Genomic DNA, 13825 nt, shown 5'->3' with positions numbered 1-13825 from the left:
AAAGCCTCTTCTTAGTGAGGCTAGGGTGGGCCATTCTGGGCTGGCTGGGGCTTTCTTGTGGTTCCAAAGGATGCACAGCACCCTGGAAGGACAGGTGTGTGTGTGAGTGTGTGTGTGTGTGTGTGTGTTCCTGACTCAGCCCAGCCTTGCAGTGAGGGGGTAAATCAGTGGGGCTTCTTTTGTCCACAGGTTATTTAAGAAAAAAAAAGAAAACATAATAAATATAACAATCCTTCCCTCAAAAAAAAGTGTTTTAAATGCATTTTTCCCTGAAGATTTCCAGTGTACTCCACAATGTTTAAAAAATAGTTTCCCCAAAAATAGATCTTAAAGCATTTGACACAGTGGTAATTGTGGTCTATGTGGTGCTAGATGTGGGCGAGGGGGCTGTGTCCCCCGGCCCTTGTCGCTGTGGGGCCCAGGCCTGGTGAGCCACCAGCCCGATACCCCAATGCCCACTGGAGCTGGTGCTCGCTGGGACGCCGGTCTGCACAGGGGAGCAACTCGGGTATGCAGAGGACCCCCACCTGGCCCAGTGCCAGCTGCAAACCCTCCAGTTCGGGGAAGGGGCCCTGGGCGGCCAAGGGGTTGGAAGAAGGGGCAGACATGGCAGCCTCCCCTGGGGGCTCATCCTCAGCCCCTTCCTCTCTTCCGTCTTGGCTCTTTGTGATGAGGGTTCATGGGTGACCCAAGGGGGCAGTGGAAGTGTTCTGAGAACTCTTTGGAATTGGAGAGGGAGCCAATGACCCTGAAGCGAGAGGGGCTGTGGGAGTCGGTGATGAGGCCTTCGTGAGAGCTCTTGGGGGTTCGGACAGAGCACCAGACCTTTGAGGGACAAGGGGGAGAAGCTGGGGTCACTGTGGGGCCCTGAGGCCGCCAGACTGGTCCCACCACTGCAGGGGTGGAATGAGCCCTCGCCTGGTGCTCACACCCCAAGGACTCAGGAAGGCCCATGGGTGGGTCGGAGGGGAGGCTGGAGTGCGCCTATGCCCCTGTCTGACGCAGGTGTCACCAAGCTGTGTCTCTTCAGCCAGAGCCGGGTCTCTGTCTGATACCAACGTACCAGGCTGGGATTCTGCCTAAACTCCACTTTACAAATTTTGGATTTAGTCCAGATTTCATATTTTCTGGGTAGGACACTCTCTCGAGAGGCAGCTCTGGGAATCAACTGAAGGCCAACTCAAGTGCCAACCTGGTGGGTCTTGATTTCTTTCTCCCCCGGTTCTGGGGACTGAATCCAGGGCTGCTTTCTCACTGAGCTACATCCCCAGCCCTTTCCATTTTCTATTTTGAGACAGAGTCTTGTTAAGTTGCTGAGGCTGAGCTCGAACTGGTGATCCTCCTGTCTCAGCTTCCCAAGGAGCTGGGATAATAGGCATGCATTACCGGTGTCTGGCTATGTTAAAAAGTTTCTAGAACCCCAGAACCAGGAGGGGCCTTCTCCACCACATACAGGATACTAGTATTCTTTCTTGGCCCTTCCTTGAATCTCTCTAATGACAGGAAGCTCACCTCCTCACAGGCTAATGACCTGAAGACGGTCTGATGAGTTAGGGAGCTGGTGATTGGAGGGGACCTTACCTGTTCCCCTAATGAACTCACCTGTGCAAACCCCAGGAAGAGCTGGTCATTGGTGAGACCCAGTGTGGGCAAGGTCTGCTCCTCCCTGTTCTTCTTTACCCAGTTCTGGTAAGCCTGGGAGGAGAGAAGGCCAGAGGTTGAGGGCAGCCAGGACACAGGGGCGAGGGGCTAGTGTGCAGGCCGAGGCTGGTTTCTGGGTTCTGGGCCTTGGCTCAGCCTGGAGGATCCCTCCTCTTTCTCTGCTCCCTCCCTAAAGGGGAGTGCAATGGACCCCATGGCCTAAAACGCCACACAATGCTGATGGCTCTCCAATGTGCACTTTGGCACCAGCCTCTTCCCTGATCTGGATATTCAACTGCCTTAGCTGGACACCCAAGGTCACATCCAACTCAGCATGGCACAGAAGGAAGAAGTCATTTACATGAACCCTCACCAAACCTGCCACCATAGGATGGCACCACCACCCTCCTAGTTACTCAGGCTCAGAGTTCCCCCCAACTCTTCCAGCCAAGCCAAACACCCCAAAACTGACCCTCCTCACCCTTCCCCCTCTAGCCTGGGTAACCTCACAACAGCTTCCAACGGGTCTCCCTAATTCAGAGGAACCGAGGACACAAGCCTGGTCCCCTCCTCATGTGGCAACTCGAGCGAACCGTCTAGGGCGAGTGTTGGCAGACCTCCTCTGTGAGGGCCGGAGTAGATGTTCCAGCTTTGGGGCAACCGGTCCCTGTTGAACTATCCTCCTCTGCGCTCAGAGTGCAAAAGTAGCCACAGGCAACCTGTGGATACAGTGTGGCCAGGTTCCCCAAACCTACGGGGACAGGCTGGGGCTGGATTTGCCCATGGGCTGCCGGCTTGCAGACCTGCCTTAAAGAAGGAATTAGATCATATCTCCTGTTTGACCCTGTAGTGGTTCTCACTGTCGCCAGAATAGAACCAAGCTCCTTTCTCAGTGACAGAGGCCCTTGCTCCTGACTCCTTCCACTACCCCCTGCCTCTGGCCCTTGGTGAGTCGCCAGGCTGCCTCTCAGGCCGGGACCTGTGTCTGAGTCACTTGGTTTCACCTCCGGCCACCTGAGGGTGCAGGTCAGGGGCTCAGAGCCAAGCCAATGGGCTCAGATGGTAGCGACTTACTCCAGACTAGGATCGGAACCCAGAACTGGCTCTGTGCTCAGTGTCCTCCTGGGCCCTGCTGCCCTACCTGGCAGTGGGTTCCCCCACAAAGGCAAGAAGGGGCCGGCTCTGCAGGTGGACCCTGCCCTGGCTCTCTCCTGGGACTCTCAAGCAGGTGGTCTCCAAGCAGAAGGCCTTGGGCACTCGGCTCAGGTGCTGCGTCCACAGTCAGTGCTCACGTCCTCCCCACCCCCACCGACAGACGAGGAAGCCGAGGCACAGCACTCCTGCAGCTTGCCAGGCGTTTCTATGCTGACCTACTGATGAGGCATCTGGACAGATGTGGACCTGGACAGGTACACAGGGGGAGCAGACCCACCCGATAGGCCACCTTGAGGCCCCCGTTGTCTGCGATGTTCTCCCCGAGGGTGTGGCGGCCGTTCACCGGCTCCCCGTTCACGCTGTAGCTGCTGTACTGCTCCACCATGCACTCCGTCTGCTGTTTGAAGGCCTCCACCAAGGAGTTCTTCCACCAGGGCCGGAGGTTCCCATCCTTGCCATACTCCCGCCCTGTGGTCAGAGCGCAGGAGTGGCACTATCGCTCTTCTTCCCTCCCAGTGGGAAGTCGGTTCCCCTGTCTGACCCCACCCTCCAGCCTGTACAGGGACAGGATGCCCATCAGAGGGCCAGAGGACGGGCCAGACCGAGTGGGAGAGGGTGGGGAAAAGTGGCCAGGCAGGCGGCCATGTGGCTGTACAAAGGTTTGAGGCGCAGGGTGGATCTCCACTGGCCAAGGGCCTCGGATCCCAAGGAATGGAGTCCAGCAAGGGGCCAGTGGAGTTGGCAGAATCAGGAGCACATAACAGGCCTGGTTTCCAGGGTCTCTGCCACTTCCTTCTTGTCCCTGAGCAGGGGGCAGTTGAGGAAGACCCTGGACACTAGCTGCTGAGGAGGGTGTGACTTCCACGTCTCTGACTCCTGACTCCTACTGAGCACCGAGCACCCAGCACCCTGCAGAAAGTGCTCACTATAGCCTTCACACAATCCTCCTCACCCCCACCTGGACCTGTTGCACCCATTTTGCAGATAAGGAGACGGAGGCTTGGAGAATGATGTGACTTGCCGAGGTGAGAGCATTTGGCAAGCGGCCGAGCCAGGGTTTAGACTCTGGTCCTTCTCTGCAAAGCTAAGTCCCAGGGAGCAGAGGCAGTGGGGCTAAGAAGCTGATGGGCTCTGTCTGGAGGGACCCCAAGGAACCTGTACCTTGATCATCAAAAGCGTGAGTCAGCTCATGGCCCACGACGACACCAATGCCACCAAAGTTTAAGACCCTGGAGGGAGACACAAAGTGAGAGCAAGGCCTCTGGCTCCTGCCCTGCCATGTGGCCCTCACTTGTTGGGCCTGAGATGTAGCAGGGGCTCTGTGGGACACAGCCCTGGAGACAGTGGGAGGCTGGGCAGTCTAAGGGAGCCAGCTGTGCCCTGTGGGTGACATGCACGTGCTGGACACTCTAGAGGATCACTGTCCCCTCCCACAGACTAGCAGTTAAGCTTTAAAGAAAACAAAGCCTGGGAATGGGCCAGTGCCTCTTCCCAAGCTCCACACAGTCATCCCGGGAGTCCAGCTTCTAGGACAGCGCCCTCACCCCGCCAACTCCCTGGCTGCAACTGCTCTAAGCCACCGTCACAGCAGTATTTCCCACATGGGGCTCTTGACTGCATGACTGTGCCACGTTTCCCGATTGCAGGAGCTTTTGGCCCCAGAGACCCTTGGAGGGAAGGCAGGGGACAGGGGCTGCTGCGCTCTGCACCCACGACGCTGCAATCCTAGGCCACCTGGGCCACCAGGGCACAGATGGCTCAGTGAGATGGCTGTCAGGGTCAGCTGCAGACACAGGGCTGGCTGAGGGGCAGGGGACCCGTCGGGGCACCAGCACCAGAGATGGCCTACTTGGGCGAGGAGCGGGTGTAGAAGGGCGCCTGCAGGATCCCAGCCGGAAACATGATCTCGTTCTTGGTGGGCGAGTAGTAAGCGTTCACCATGGGCGGGGTCATGCTCCACCTGCAAGCAACAGGTGCGTGAGAGCCCAGGCGGTGGGCGGAGCGGAACTCCAGTGGGTACTCCTTGACCCCAGGACCAGGTCAGCACAAGGACATCAGGCAGCACTGTTTCTGAGGGGGAAGCTAGAAAACACCTGAATACCTATAAATCAGTGATGTCACCTCAGAGGGTGCCACACCGAGACGCTCACAGACAGCAAGAGGGACCATCAGATATTGAACTGAGGTTATTTTTGAGGCTTGAAATGTGTCTAGCAGCCGTTCTAAGGTGTGGTCTAAAGTGACAGTCCCCAAGATCCTCTGGTTTATGATGTCAAAACTATTTTCATTATAACATTGAGACACTCTGTCTCTGCCACATGTTGAGATCTGCATCATGGTACAAAAGCAACCTTGAATGACACTGCTGCTGCCTGGGCAGGGGGCCGGGCAAGTCCTAGTGGCCACCTGCTCCTTTCCTAGCAGGTGCTCCAACCAAAACAAGCCAGCGGGTCATTTTCGTTGACAACACCCAGGAAAAAGTAGCCTAATCATTAATTCCATTAAATCTCGACCCCCAAGTACCAGTCTTTTCAATATCCTGTGTGACGAATGGGGAATACCCACGTGGTGCTTCAGGTCTCTCTCATCCTCTTCGGATGACCGACCAGCCATGGAATTTTGGACTTGGGCAACAAGGCAGACATGTTCTTGAAAATGAAAAAGGAAGCTTAGCACCTCAGGGGAACTAATTCACATTTTGTCATTTATTACCAATGATAAAAATCTGAGGTTTCAAGAAAAATGAAGTTTCAAAGAAATATTAAAATTTTGGAAAACTTGTATTGACCATCATGAATTTGATAGCTTCCCAGTACTTTAAGATTTTTCTCAGGAGGTCAACTATGATGTTAACTAATGTGGTTTTTTTTTTTTTTGGCTGCAGTATATGAGAGCGGAAAATCTGTAAATCTTAGTGGAACCACAATTTTTTTTCTTTTCTGTTTTTTTTTTTTTTTTGTACTGGGGAATGAACCCAGGGGTGTGTAACCACTGAGCCCCATCCCCAGCCCTTTTTTATATAGTATTTAGTGACAGGGTCTTGCTGAGTTGCTTAGGGTCTTGCTAAATTGCTGAGGCTGGCTTTGAACTCATGATCCTCCTGCCTCAGCCTCCTCAGCTGCTGCGATTGCAGGCGTGTGCTACCATGCCTGGCAAAACACTATTTTCCAAAGGACCAATGCATGAGCCATTATGTAAAAAATTATGTAAAAAAATCCAAAAAGTGCAAGACAGATCAATGATTTTAGTGTACAGGGTATGAAAAGTTCATGAATAAGTTTTCAGATTTTTCATATTATATTTTTTTGGGGGGAGGGCAAGGAGGTTAATGGGGATTGAACTCAGGGGCACTTGACTACTAAGCCCCAGCCCCAGCCCTATATTGTATGTATTTAGAGACAGGGTCTCACTGAGTTGCTTAGTACCTCACTTTTGCTGAGGCTGGCTTTGAACTTCTGCCCATGCCTCCTGAGCTACTGGGATTATAGGTGTGCACCACCACGACTGGTTCAGATTTTCCATAATGCATTAATCTTTCCTTCCTTGGGGACTGAACCCAGGGGTGTTCTATCACTGGGCTTCATCCCTTGCCCTTATTTTTTACTTTGCTAAATTGCCGAGGATGGCCTTGAACTTTGGCTTCTTCTGCCTCAGCCACCTGGGTAGCTTGGGTTGCAGATGAATACTGCTGTGTCTGGCTAGAAGACAAGTTTAAGTGAAAACTTTTAATCTAAAACTTAAGAAGCCAGGTAAATTGGCAGTAGTGTCTGTGCCATATTCTGAAGGTGAAGGTCCACCTACCTTCTTGTTTGTTAGGGGGACCCTCATTGACAATGGAAAACTTGGAGGAAAAAGATGTTTGAACCTCCATTGCCCACAAGAGGGCGCCAGAGGCAAAGAGGACTTGTTCTGACTTGGTAAGATTTATCCTGTTTCAGGAGTGGAGGGACTAGTACCGGGCTGACTACATCTAACTTTCCTGGGGAGACCATTTTAAAAAGAAGGGTCGTTCTCCAGATTATTCTGACTTAAGATCTGGGGTAGAAGTTAGGCTATGGCTAGGTGCAGTGGTGCACAACTGTAATCCCAGCAAATTTGGGAGGTAGAGGCAGGAGGATCACATGTTCAAGGCCAGCTTCAGCAACCTAGTGAGGCTCTCAGCAACTTAGTCAAACCCTGTCTCAAGATAAAAAATTAAAAAGGGCTGGGAATTTAGCCCAGTGATAAAGCACTCCTGGGTTCAATCCTCAGGAACTCCCTACCCCCTGCTGCAAAAGCCCCCGCAACCAAAAACTACAACAAAAAAACGTCAGGAGGCAACCCCCACACCCCCCCCTCACATTTTTGGCAGTGCTGGGGAGGGAACCCAGGGTCTCAAGTACTAGGCATGTACTCTACCGTGGAGCTACACCCTCATCCTTGGAGACTATTTTTGAAACTGCTCTCCAGGGGACACTGATGCACAGTGGGATTTGCAGTGTGTTAAGTGCTGGGTCATCAGCGCCCATATAGAACCTTTCCCAGCCCTCAGTGGGACAGTGGGAGAAACCACTGCTCCTGTTTGTGAGGAGTTATGGGACACTCACCCATACGGAGGGCCTCCTGTCAGGGCCTGGCTCTCCCCAGTTCCCACACTGGATTGCTTCAATGACCCAAGAACCAGTTCCCTTCCCTGCTACTTCGAAGATAATGAAATGAAGGCTCTGAATGCTGAGGCCATGAAGCTGGGATGTGGTGCCAGGGCCCCTCGGCCTCAGAGGCCAGGTTCACTCTGCCAACAGGCTGGGCACTGGGGCACCCAGACTGGGGCCAGGATGGGCTCTACTTTGGCTTTTTTTGCAGAGGATTCTGGGGATTGAACTCAGAGGCACTGGACCACTGGGCCACATCCCCAATCCTCTTTTGTATTTTATTTAGAAACAGGGTCTCACTGAGTTGCTTAGTGTCTCGCCGTTGCTGAGGCTGTCTTTGACCTTGCGATCCCCTTGCCTCAGCCTCTTGAGCTGCTGGGATTACAGGCATGTGCCACCACACCCAGCGGCTTTTGGTTTCTTAATTTGAAAAGAGGGCCTCTGTGACAGTCACACCTGGCACCTGACAGTGGGTGAGGAAGGCAAGCTCAGTGGGGTGCATCCCTATGGTGGGGAACCAAGGCCTTCCTGGCCGGGCCTGGGGGACTCACTGGTCTCTGTTGGGGGCTTTCCTGAGCTGGTCAGCGGTGACCCTCCATGAGAAGTTGAAAAATCGCATGGCGTTCTCGAAGTAGAGGTCTGGAACTGCCGTGTACTGAGGAAAGAAGCAGAGACACAGATGGGAGCAACCCCAGAGGAAAGTCAGAAACTCAGACTCCACGAGGTGAAGGGATGGGTAGGCAGGCCCAGGGCCAGAGTGTGGGCTCAGAGCTGCAGGCTCTGCCCCTCTGAGGCTTCTAACCTGCTGGGCCCAGCAACAACTGTCTTCTTCAGGCACCTGACAGTGTCACAGTGCTGCAGGATGCCCCATCAGTGGTTCCCTTGAGCAAGAAGTATCTCCATCACTGTCCTACAGGACTGTGATGATGGGTGTGTTCTCCGTGTGTTTTCCACCTACACTGGCCAATATGGTAGACTCTGGTGACAGGTGGCTACTGAGCATCTCAAATGTGCTAGTGTAATTAAATTTTAATTAACTTAAGTTTTGATTAATTAAATAGCCCCCCATGGCTGGTAGCTAACAAATTGGACAGCACAGATTTAATGAACTACACTGGAATCTGGCTCTGAAATGTCAGGGGACAGGCGTTATCACACCCCCCACCCCTGGGCCCGGCCTCTCAGCTCCTACCAGGTGCAAAGCCCTCCCTCAGGTCCACTCCAGATCTTTATGGCATACCCAAGGGCTGTGGTAAAACACTGGGCCCTCAGGGGCAGGCCCCTGTCTGTGGGCCCTGCCTGAGCTGTCTCCAGGAGACTCTGGGTCTTGCATCAGGATGACCCTGGGGTGTCTGAAAGTATTCTCAAGAAACATGGCTGCGGAATGAGTCTCCTATTCTCAGAAGTAATTTTAATAGTCTTAGGTTTTAAATAGAACCATGATGAGAGGTTATTATGATTTCAAAAATGCCTGAATTTCACTCATGAGAAGATAGCAAACTATCATTTGGGGCAAAATCACAACCCACTTAAAGGGGTGATGTGCCGAAGGTTCTGGCAGCAGGGAGGCAGTAATCCCCCTCCGCCTCAGTGGAGCTTCACTGTGCATTTGGGATGGCTGCCTCCTCTTTCCCATCCCCATCTCAAGGTCAAAATTTGAGTTCCAAATTTTCTCTGAGGAGGTTGGGGTACGACCCTGAAGACAGGTGGCCGTTCTGGGGCAGGAGCGGGGGTGTGAGGGGCTTCACTTTCTCCCCCCACCACCGTGGTGTTTTAGGGCTACGATGCTGGCCAGCTGACCCCAGCCCTGTGGGCTCTGGGCTCAGGGTCAGGTACTGCACCTTTTAGGATCTGCTTCCCCAAGTCTTTTATTTTTTTTTAAATTTCTTAGTTGTAGATGGACACAATATCTTTATTTTTTTATTTATTTAATGTGGTTCTGAGGATTGAACCCAGGGCCTCATGTGTGTGAGGCAAGCGCTTTGCCACTGAGCCAACCTCAGCCCCGCTACCTCCCCCCACCCCATTTTATGCAGTGCTTGGGTTGAACCCAGTTGGAGTCATGATGCGAGGCCAGTGCTCTCCCGCTGAGCTAATCCCCTGATCGCTGTCATGATGCCAGGTCAGCCTCCCTGCCTCCAGAAGCCCTGGGCGCCCCGCCCACCTTGGACCCTCCCCAAGTGGGCACTTGGGATAGCAGGGCGTAAGCCACTCACGTCGTTGAACAATTTGTCCAGTTCCTTGGGGTCCATAATGAAGTTGGGGTAGCCTATCATGTTGTAGATGGCGTCCGCCTGGATGGGAGGGACACAGAGGACTGAGCACCCGCGATGCTGACCAGCTGGCCCCAGCTTTGTGGGCTCTGGGCTCAGGGTCATGCCAAGGGGCGGGGGATCAGGCTCCTCCCCACTTAGGGCTTTCACATCTTTTTGGAAACATTCCCCCCTTGCCTAAGTTATCTTTTTTTTAATATTTATTTTTTAGTTATAGGTGGACACAGTATCTTTTTTTTTTTTTTTTTTTACTTTTATGTGGTGCTGAGGATCGAACCCAGTGCCTCACATAGGCTAGGCGAGCGCTCTACGGCTGAGCCACCACCCCAGCCCCCAGTTAATCTTTTGGGTTTCTGATTAAATGTTGCTTCCCCAAGGGAAGCTGCTATGGTCCAAATGTGTCCCCAAAGTTCAAGTGTTGGAACCTTTGGGAGGTGATGAGGTTCTGAGATTCTGAGGCTCTGTCCCCTACTGCTGGGGGACTGGGAGCTGTGGAGGGAGCAAGCACCACAGTGGCTTGGTCCACCTCTCTTGTGCGTGCTGTCCTGCCTGTCCACCTTCAGCCAAGAGATGTGTGACACTGGACTTCAGGCTGTCCCCCCAGCCTGCTAGACTGGTCACAAGGCAGGACAGCATCCATGCGTGCCCAGGGGACAGGCTGGCCTCTCCTAGCCCTGCTCTCTCTCTGTTGCTCTTGCCCGGTGCAGGAAGCCTGGGTGGCCCGAGCTCCCGGGCGGCCTCACCTTCTCCTTGGCTGATTTCCGGGTGTCCTCATCCATCCACTTCAGCATGCTCAGGCTCTCCTCAAAGGCCTTCTTGATCTCCAGGATTATCTTGCTGGCCTGAGGAGACAGATGTTGCACCCTCAGCTCTGGGCACTGGCCCCCTGGATGCAACCAGTGCCCCAGGCAGGATGACACTGGACCCGAGGTCAAACTGAGGTTGGCTCAAGGCCTCGGGTTCTGCAGAGTGGGCTAAGAGGGTGGCCATGGCTGTGCTTCCAGACCATGTTCCTAACATGGACAGACATCCCTCGAGATGAGACGGGCCTTCCATGCACTGGTCTCTGTGGCCGAATGAGCTTGGACGTGCCTTGGGGAAGCGGAAAGGTCTGCAGGAGGACTTTTCGGAGCCTTTAGAGTGGTAGAGTGCTCTTTTGGAGCCGTCCAGAAGACATGGCCTCTCCCAGGCTGATGGGATCCTTTTTGATGGAATAGAGCTTTAACACCCAGAGAACTTGATCTGAGAGGCACTCAGAAAGGTCTCAGGGCACAAATGGCAGCTGTTGAGGGTGACGATGCAGGGCAGACCCGGGGGCCAAAGATAGAAGATGGAAGATTCTAGGGAAGGGGAAGGCAAGAGCCATGGGGCTGGGGCCAGACAGACCTGGACTCAGATTCTGCCTCAACAGATTAAAAAAACAAAACAAAACAAACAAACAAACAAATATATATATATATATATATATATATATATATATATATATATATATATATATATATATATTAGTTGTAGTTGGACACAATACTTTTATTTTACTTATTTTTATGTGGTGCTGAGGATTGAACCCAGGGCCTCGCATGTGCTAGGCGAGGGCTCTACCGCTGAGCCACCACCCCAGCCCCTGCCTCAGCAGACTGGAAGTGCAATGCTGCCCCTTGACTACAGATACTAGTTACGCAAACAATACCATTAGTGATAAACTATCGCTGCCATTGACTGTAGCTTATTTTGGGCCAGGTGTTCTTTATGTGTAGCATCTCATTTTGTTATGGCCAGGCTGTGTGGGCAATGACCACACAGATTCCATTTTGCCCTGAGACCCCACATCATGTAAGAAAATCTTCTCCCGTGGGAAAGCCCCGTCTCTGCACCCATCAGTGAGCGGTTGCCTAGCACGGCATGTTAGGCGACACAGATGGCAATTCTTATACAACGTAAAAGTGTCCCCTCTTCAGTTCCCATTTTTCTTGGACAAGCTACCCTGTCAGAGGTGTAGATGTTAGTAGCCATTCTTTAACTTGTTCTCAACTAGGGACGTTTTGGCCCACCCTCTTTAGTGCTTATGATTTTAGATCTTATGATGTTTGCTTATGGATCTGAATCATAGCAACAGCCACTTATATGTTAATATGGTTTTGGACTACAAAAGGTGTGCTCGAACCCTGGGAGGGGTCGAAGGGTGTGGACTAGCAGCCTGGCCCTTGGCCCGCCAGCTGGTGGATCCAGACATCAACTGGTGAATAAAGGTTCCATCTCTTGCTTTAAGATCGACTTGGTGGTTTATTGCTGTCTCACCTTAACACCCCTCTGCAGAAGGGACAGCCCCACTTTCATGTCCCAGGTGAGGGGAGAACACCGCTCAAGTCACCCAGCCAAGTGACAGAGCCAGAATCTGAGCTGGGGGCTGGCTGTCTCCCTAGCACTCAGCCATGATGATCCTCTACCTGCTTGAATAATTCTGTCACCCTCAGAGTAAGAAAAATGTCACTTCCAGGTCAACATTACCTGGTGGGGTCCTTCGCAGACCCAGGAGGTGGAGATGGCTGTGGTAGCCTCATGGGGTCACTGGGAAGATCAAATTAAATAACACAAACAACTGGCCTGGCCTCAACCACGGAAGTCATTTAGCAAGTCACGCCCTGCAGCCTGAGGAAACGGCCTCTGAGTTAAAGAAGGCCCCGGGATCCTGTGGCCTGGAGCAGGAAAGGACCAGGGCAGAGCAGAGTGTGGGCTGTCAGGCTGGGGTGGGGGGCGCCCAGTAGATGCGATGCCCACTCTGTCCACAGGGGAGGTACTTACTATGTTCTTCCTGTCCTCGGCGAAGGTCGCTTTGACAAACATGGGGCCCAGGGCAAAGCCCAGGTTGTTTTCCGTGTCACTCACGCAAAACTTCCAGTGAGGAAGGCAGGTCTGGAAAACACGAGCGCAGAGGGTCACTGGGCACAGTCCTCCTTCTCCCAAGGCCTGCCTGGGAGGTGGCGCCATCGGGGGCCTGTGCTTCCCCCCAGAACTCCAGGGAGACAGACCTCTTCTGACCGCAGAAGTTACTTTAGGCCACCGACACCCCTCATGGCCACCACCTACTGTCTCCTGAGTGCCAGTCTCCATGATTGGCACTTCACGAAGGTCTGCCACTGAGCACCCCTAGCGGGCAGGGATGAGCCACTGGATAGACGGGAAGCAGAAATTTAGTAAGGGCAGTCACTGGTCCAGCAGGTGACAGTAGGTGACAGGGGTGCCACAGGGATGGGAACTCTGACATGCCTGGCCCTCCATCCAGGGCTCCCGCCAACTCCACCTGGTCCTGCTTCCTGGAGGACACAAGGAATCTTGGAGGCGCAGAACCTCGGGAAGCTGCCCATCCACCTGAGCAATGGGAACCTTCCTAGAAGGCCAGGGGCCCAGCCCCATTTACAGCCTCCTAGAGACAGAAGGCCACAGTGACATCGCAAAACTTCAATGTCGGCTTTTTTTTTTTTTAATGTGCTAAGGATGCCAGGCAGTGCCTCACCACTGAGCCGCACGCCCACCCCAACCCCAGCTCTTTCCTTATATTTTATTTTGAGACAGGGTCTCTCAATGCTCACTGCGCAGACTGGCCTTGAATTTGCAATCCTCCTGCCTCAGCCTCCCCAGCAGCTTGGACCACAGGTGTGTCACTGCACGGGGCTTAAATTGGTTCTTCCTCAGTCTCACCCACAAGCAGTGCTAGCCCACAGGATTCCTCAGTATGAACCAGAAATGGTCTTGGGCTGCAGCTCCCCAGATAAAGAGCTGATAAAGAGCACTGGGAGGGTTTCAGCCCACTGGCCCCCTGCCTGGCCATCCCCCCATGGAGAGTGTGAATGACCAGGTGTGATGACCCTGCTTATGGAAACCGGTCCAGCTGCAGGGTCCTCTTAACCCTGAGGAACAGGCGTGACAACCAGCTTGGGGCAGCCTGCTTTACACCAGCCCTACTGCGAACAACCCAAATGCACATCGGCAGACAGATGAATAAACAAAATGTGGTGTTTTTCTACAGCGACATACCACTTGGCAGCACGGAGGAACCAGCTACTCAGAGATGCCACAACATGATGAATTCCACAGACTCACTGAGCCAGGCAGCCAGGCAGGCAG

At 53.2% G+C, this 13825-nt stretch overlaps 1 protein-coding gene across 1 annotated transcript in view; it reads right to left on the bottom strand.

Annotated features, from left to right (window-relative positions):
• Nucleotides 1–633: 633 nt before the first annotated feature.
• LOC143640970 (endothelin-converting enzyme 1-like) overlaps nucleotides 634–13825 on the bottom strand; it is a 30856-nt gene continuing 17664 nt past the window's right edge. The window contains 9 exon segments of the mRNA XM_077108458.1: nucleotides 634–825; nucleotides 1603–1695; nucleotides 3074–3264; nucleotides 3958–4025; nucleotides 4646–4756; nucleotides 7979–8082; nucleotides 9644–9721; nucleotides 10444–10542; nucleotides 12503–12613. Of these exon segments, the coding sequence (XP_076964573.1) occupies nucleotides 634–825; nucleotides 1603–1695; nucleotides 3074–3264; nucleotides 3958–4025; nucleotides 4646–4756; nucleotides 7979–8082; nucleotides 9644–9721; nucleotides 10444–10542; nucleotides 12503–12613 (1047 nt within the window).

Source organism: Callospermophilus lateralis, unplaced genomic scaffold (assembly GCF_048772815.1).
Source record: "Callospermophilus lateralis isolate mCalLat2 unplaced genomic scaffold, mCalLat2.hap1 Scaffold_808, whole genome shotgun sequence".
NCBI lineage: Eukaryota > Metazoa > Chordata > Mammalia > Rodentia > Sciuridae > Callospermophilus > Callospermophilus lateralis.
Note: the sequence above shows the minus strand (reverse complement) of the source record. Positions and strands in the feature narration are given on the sequence as shown.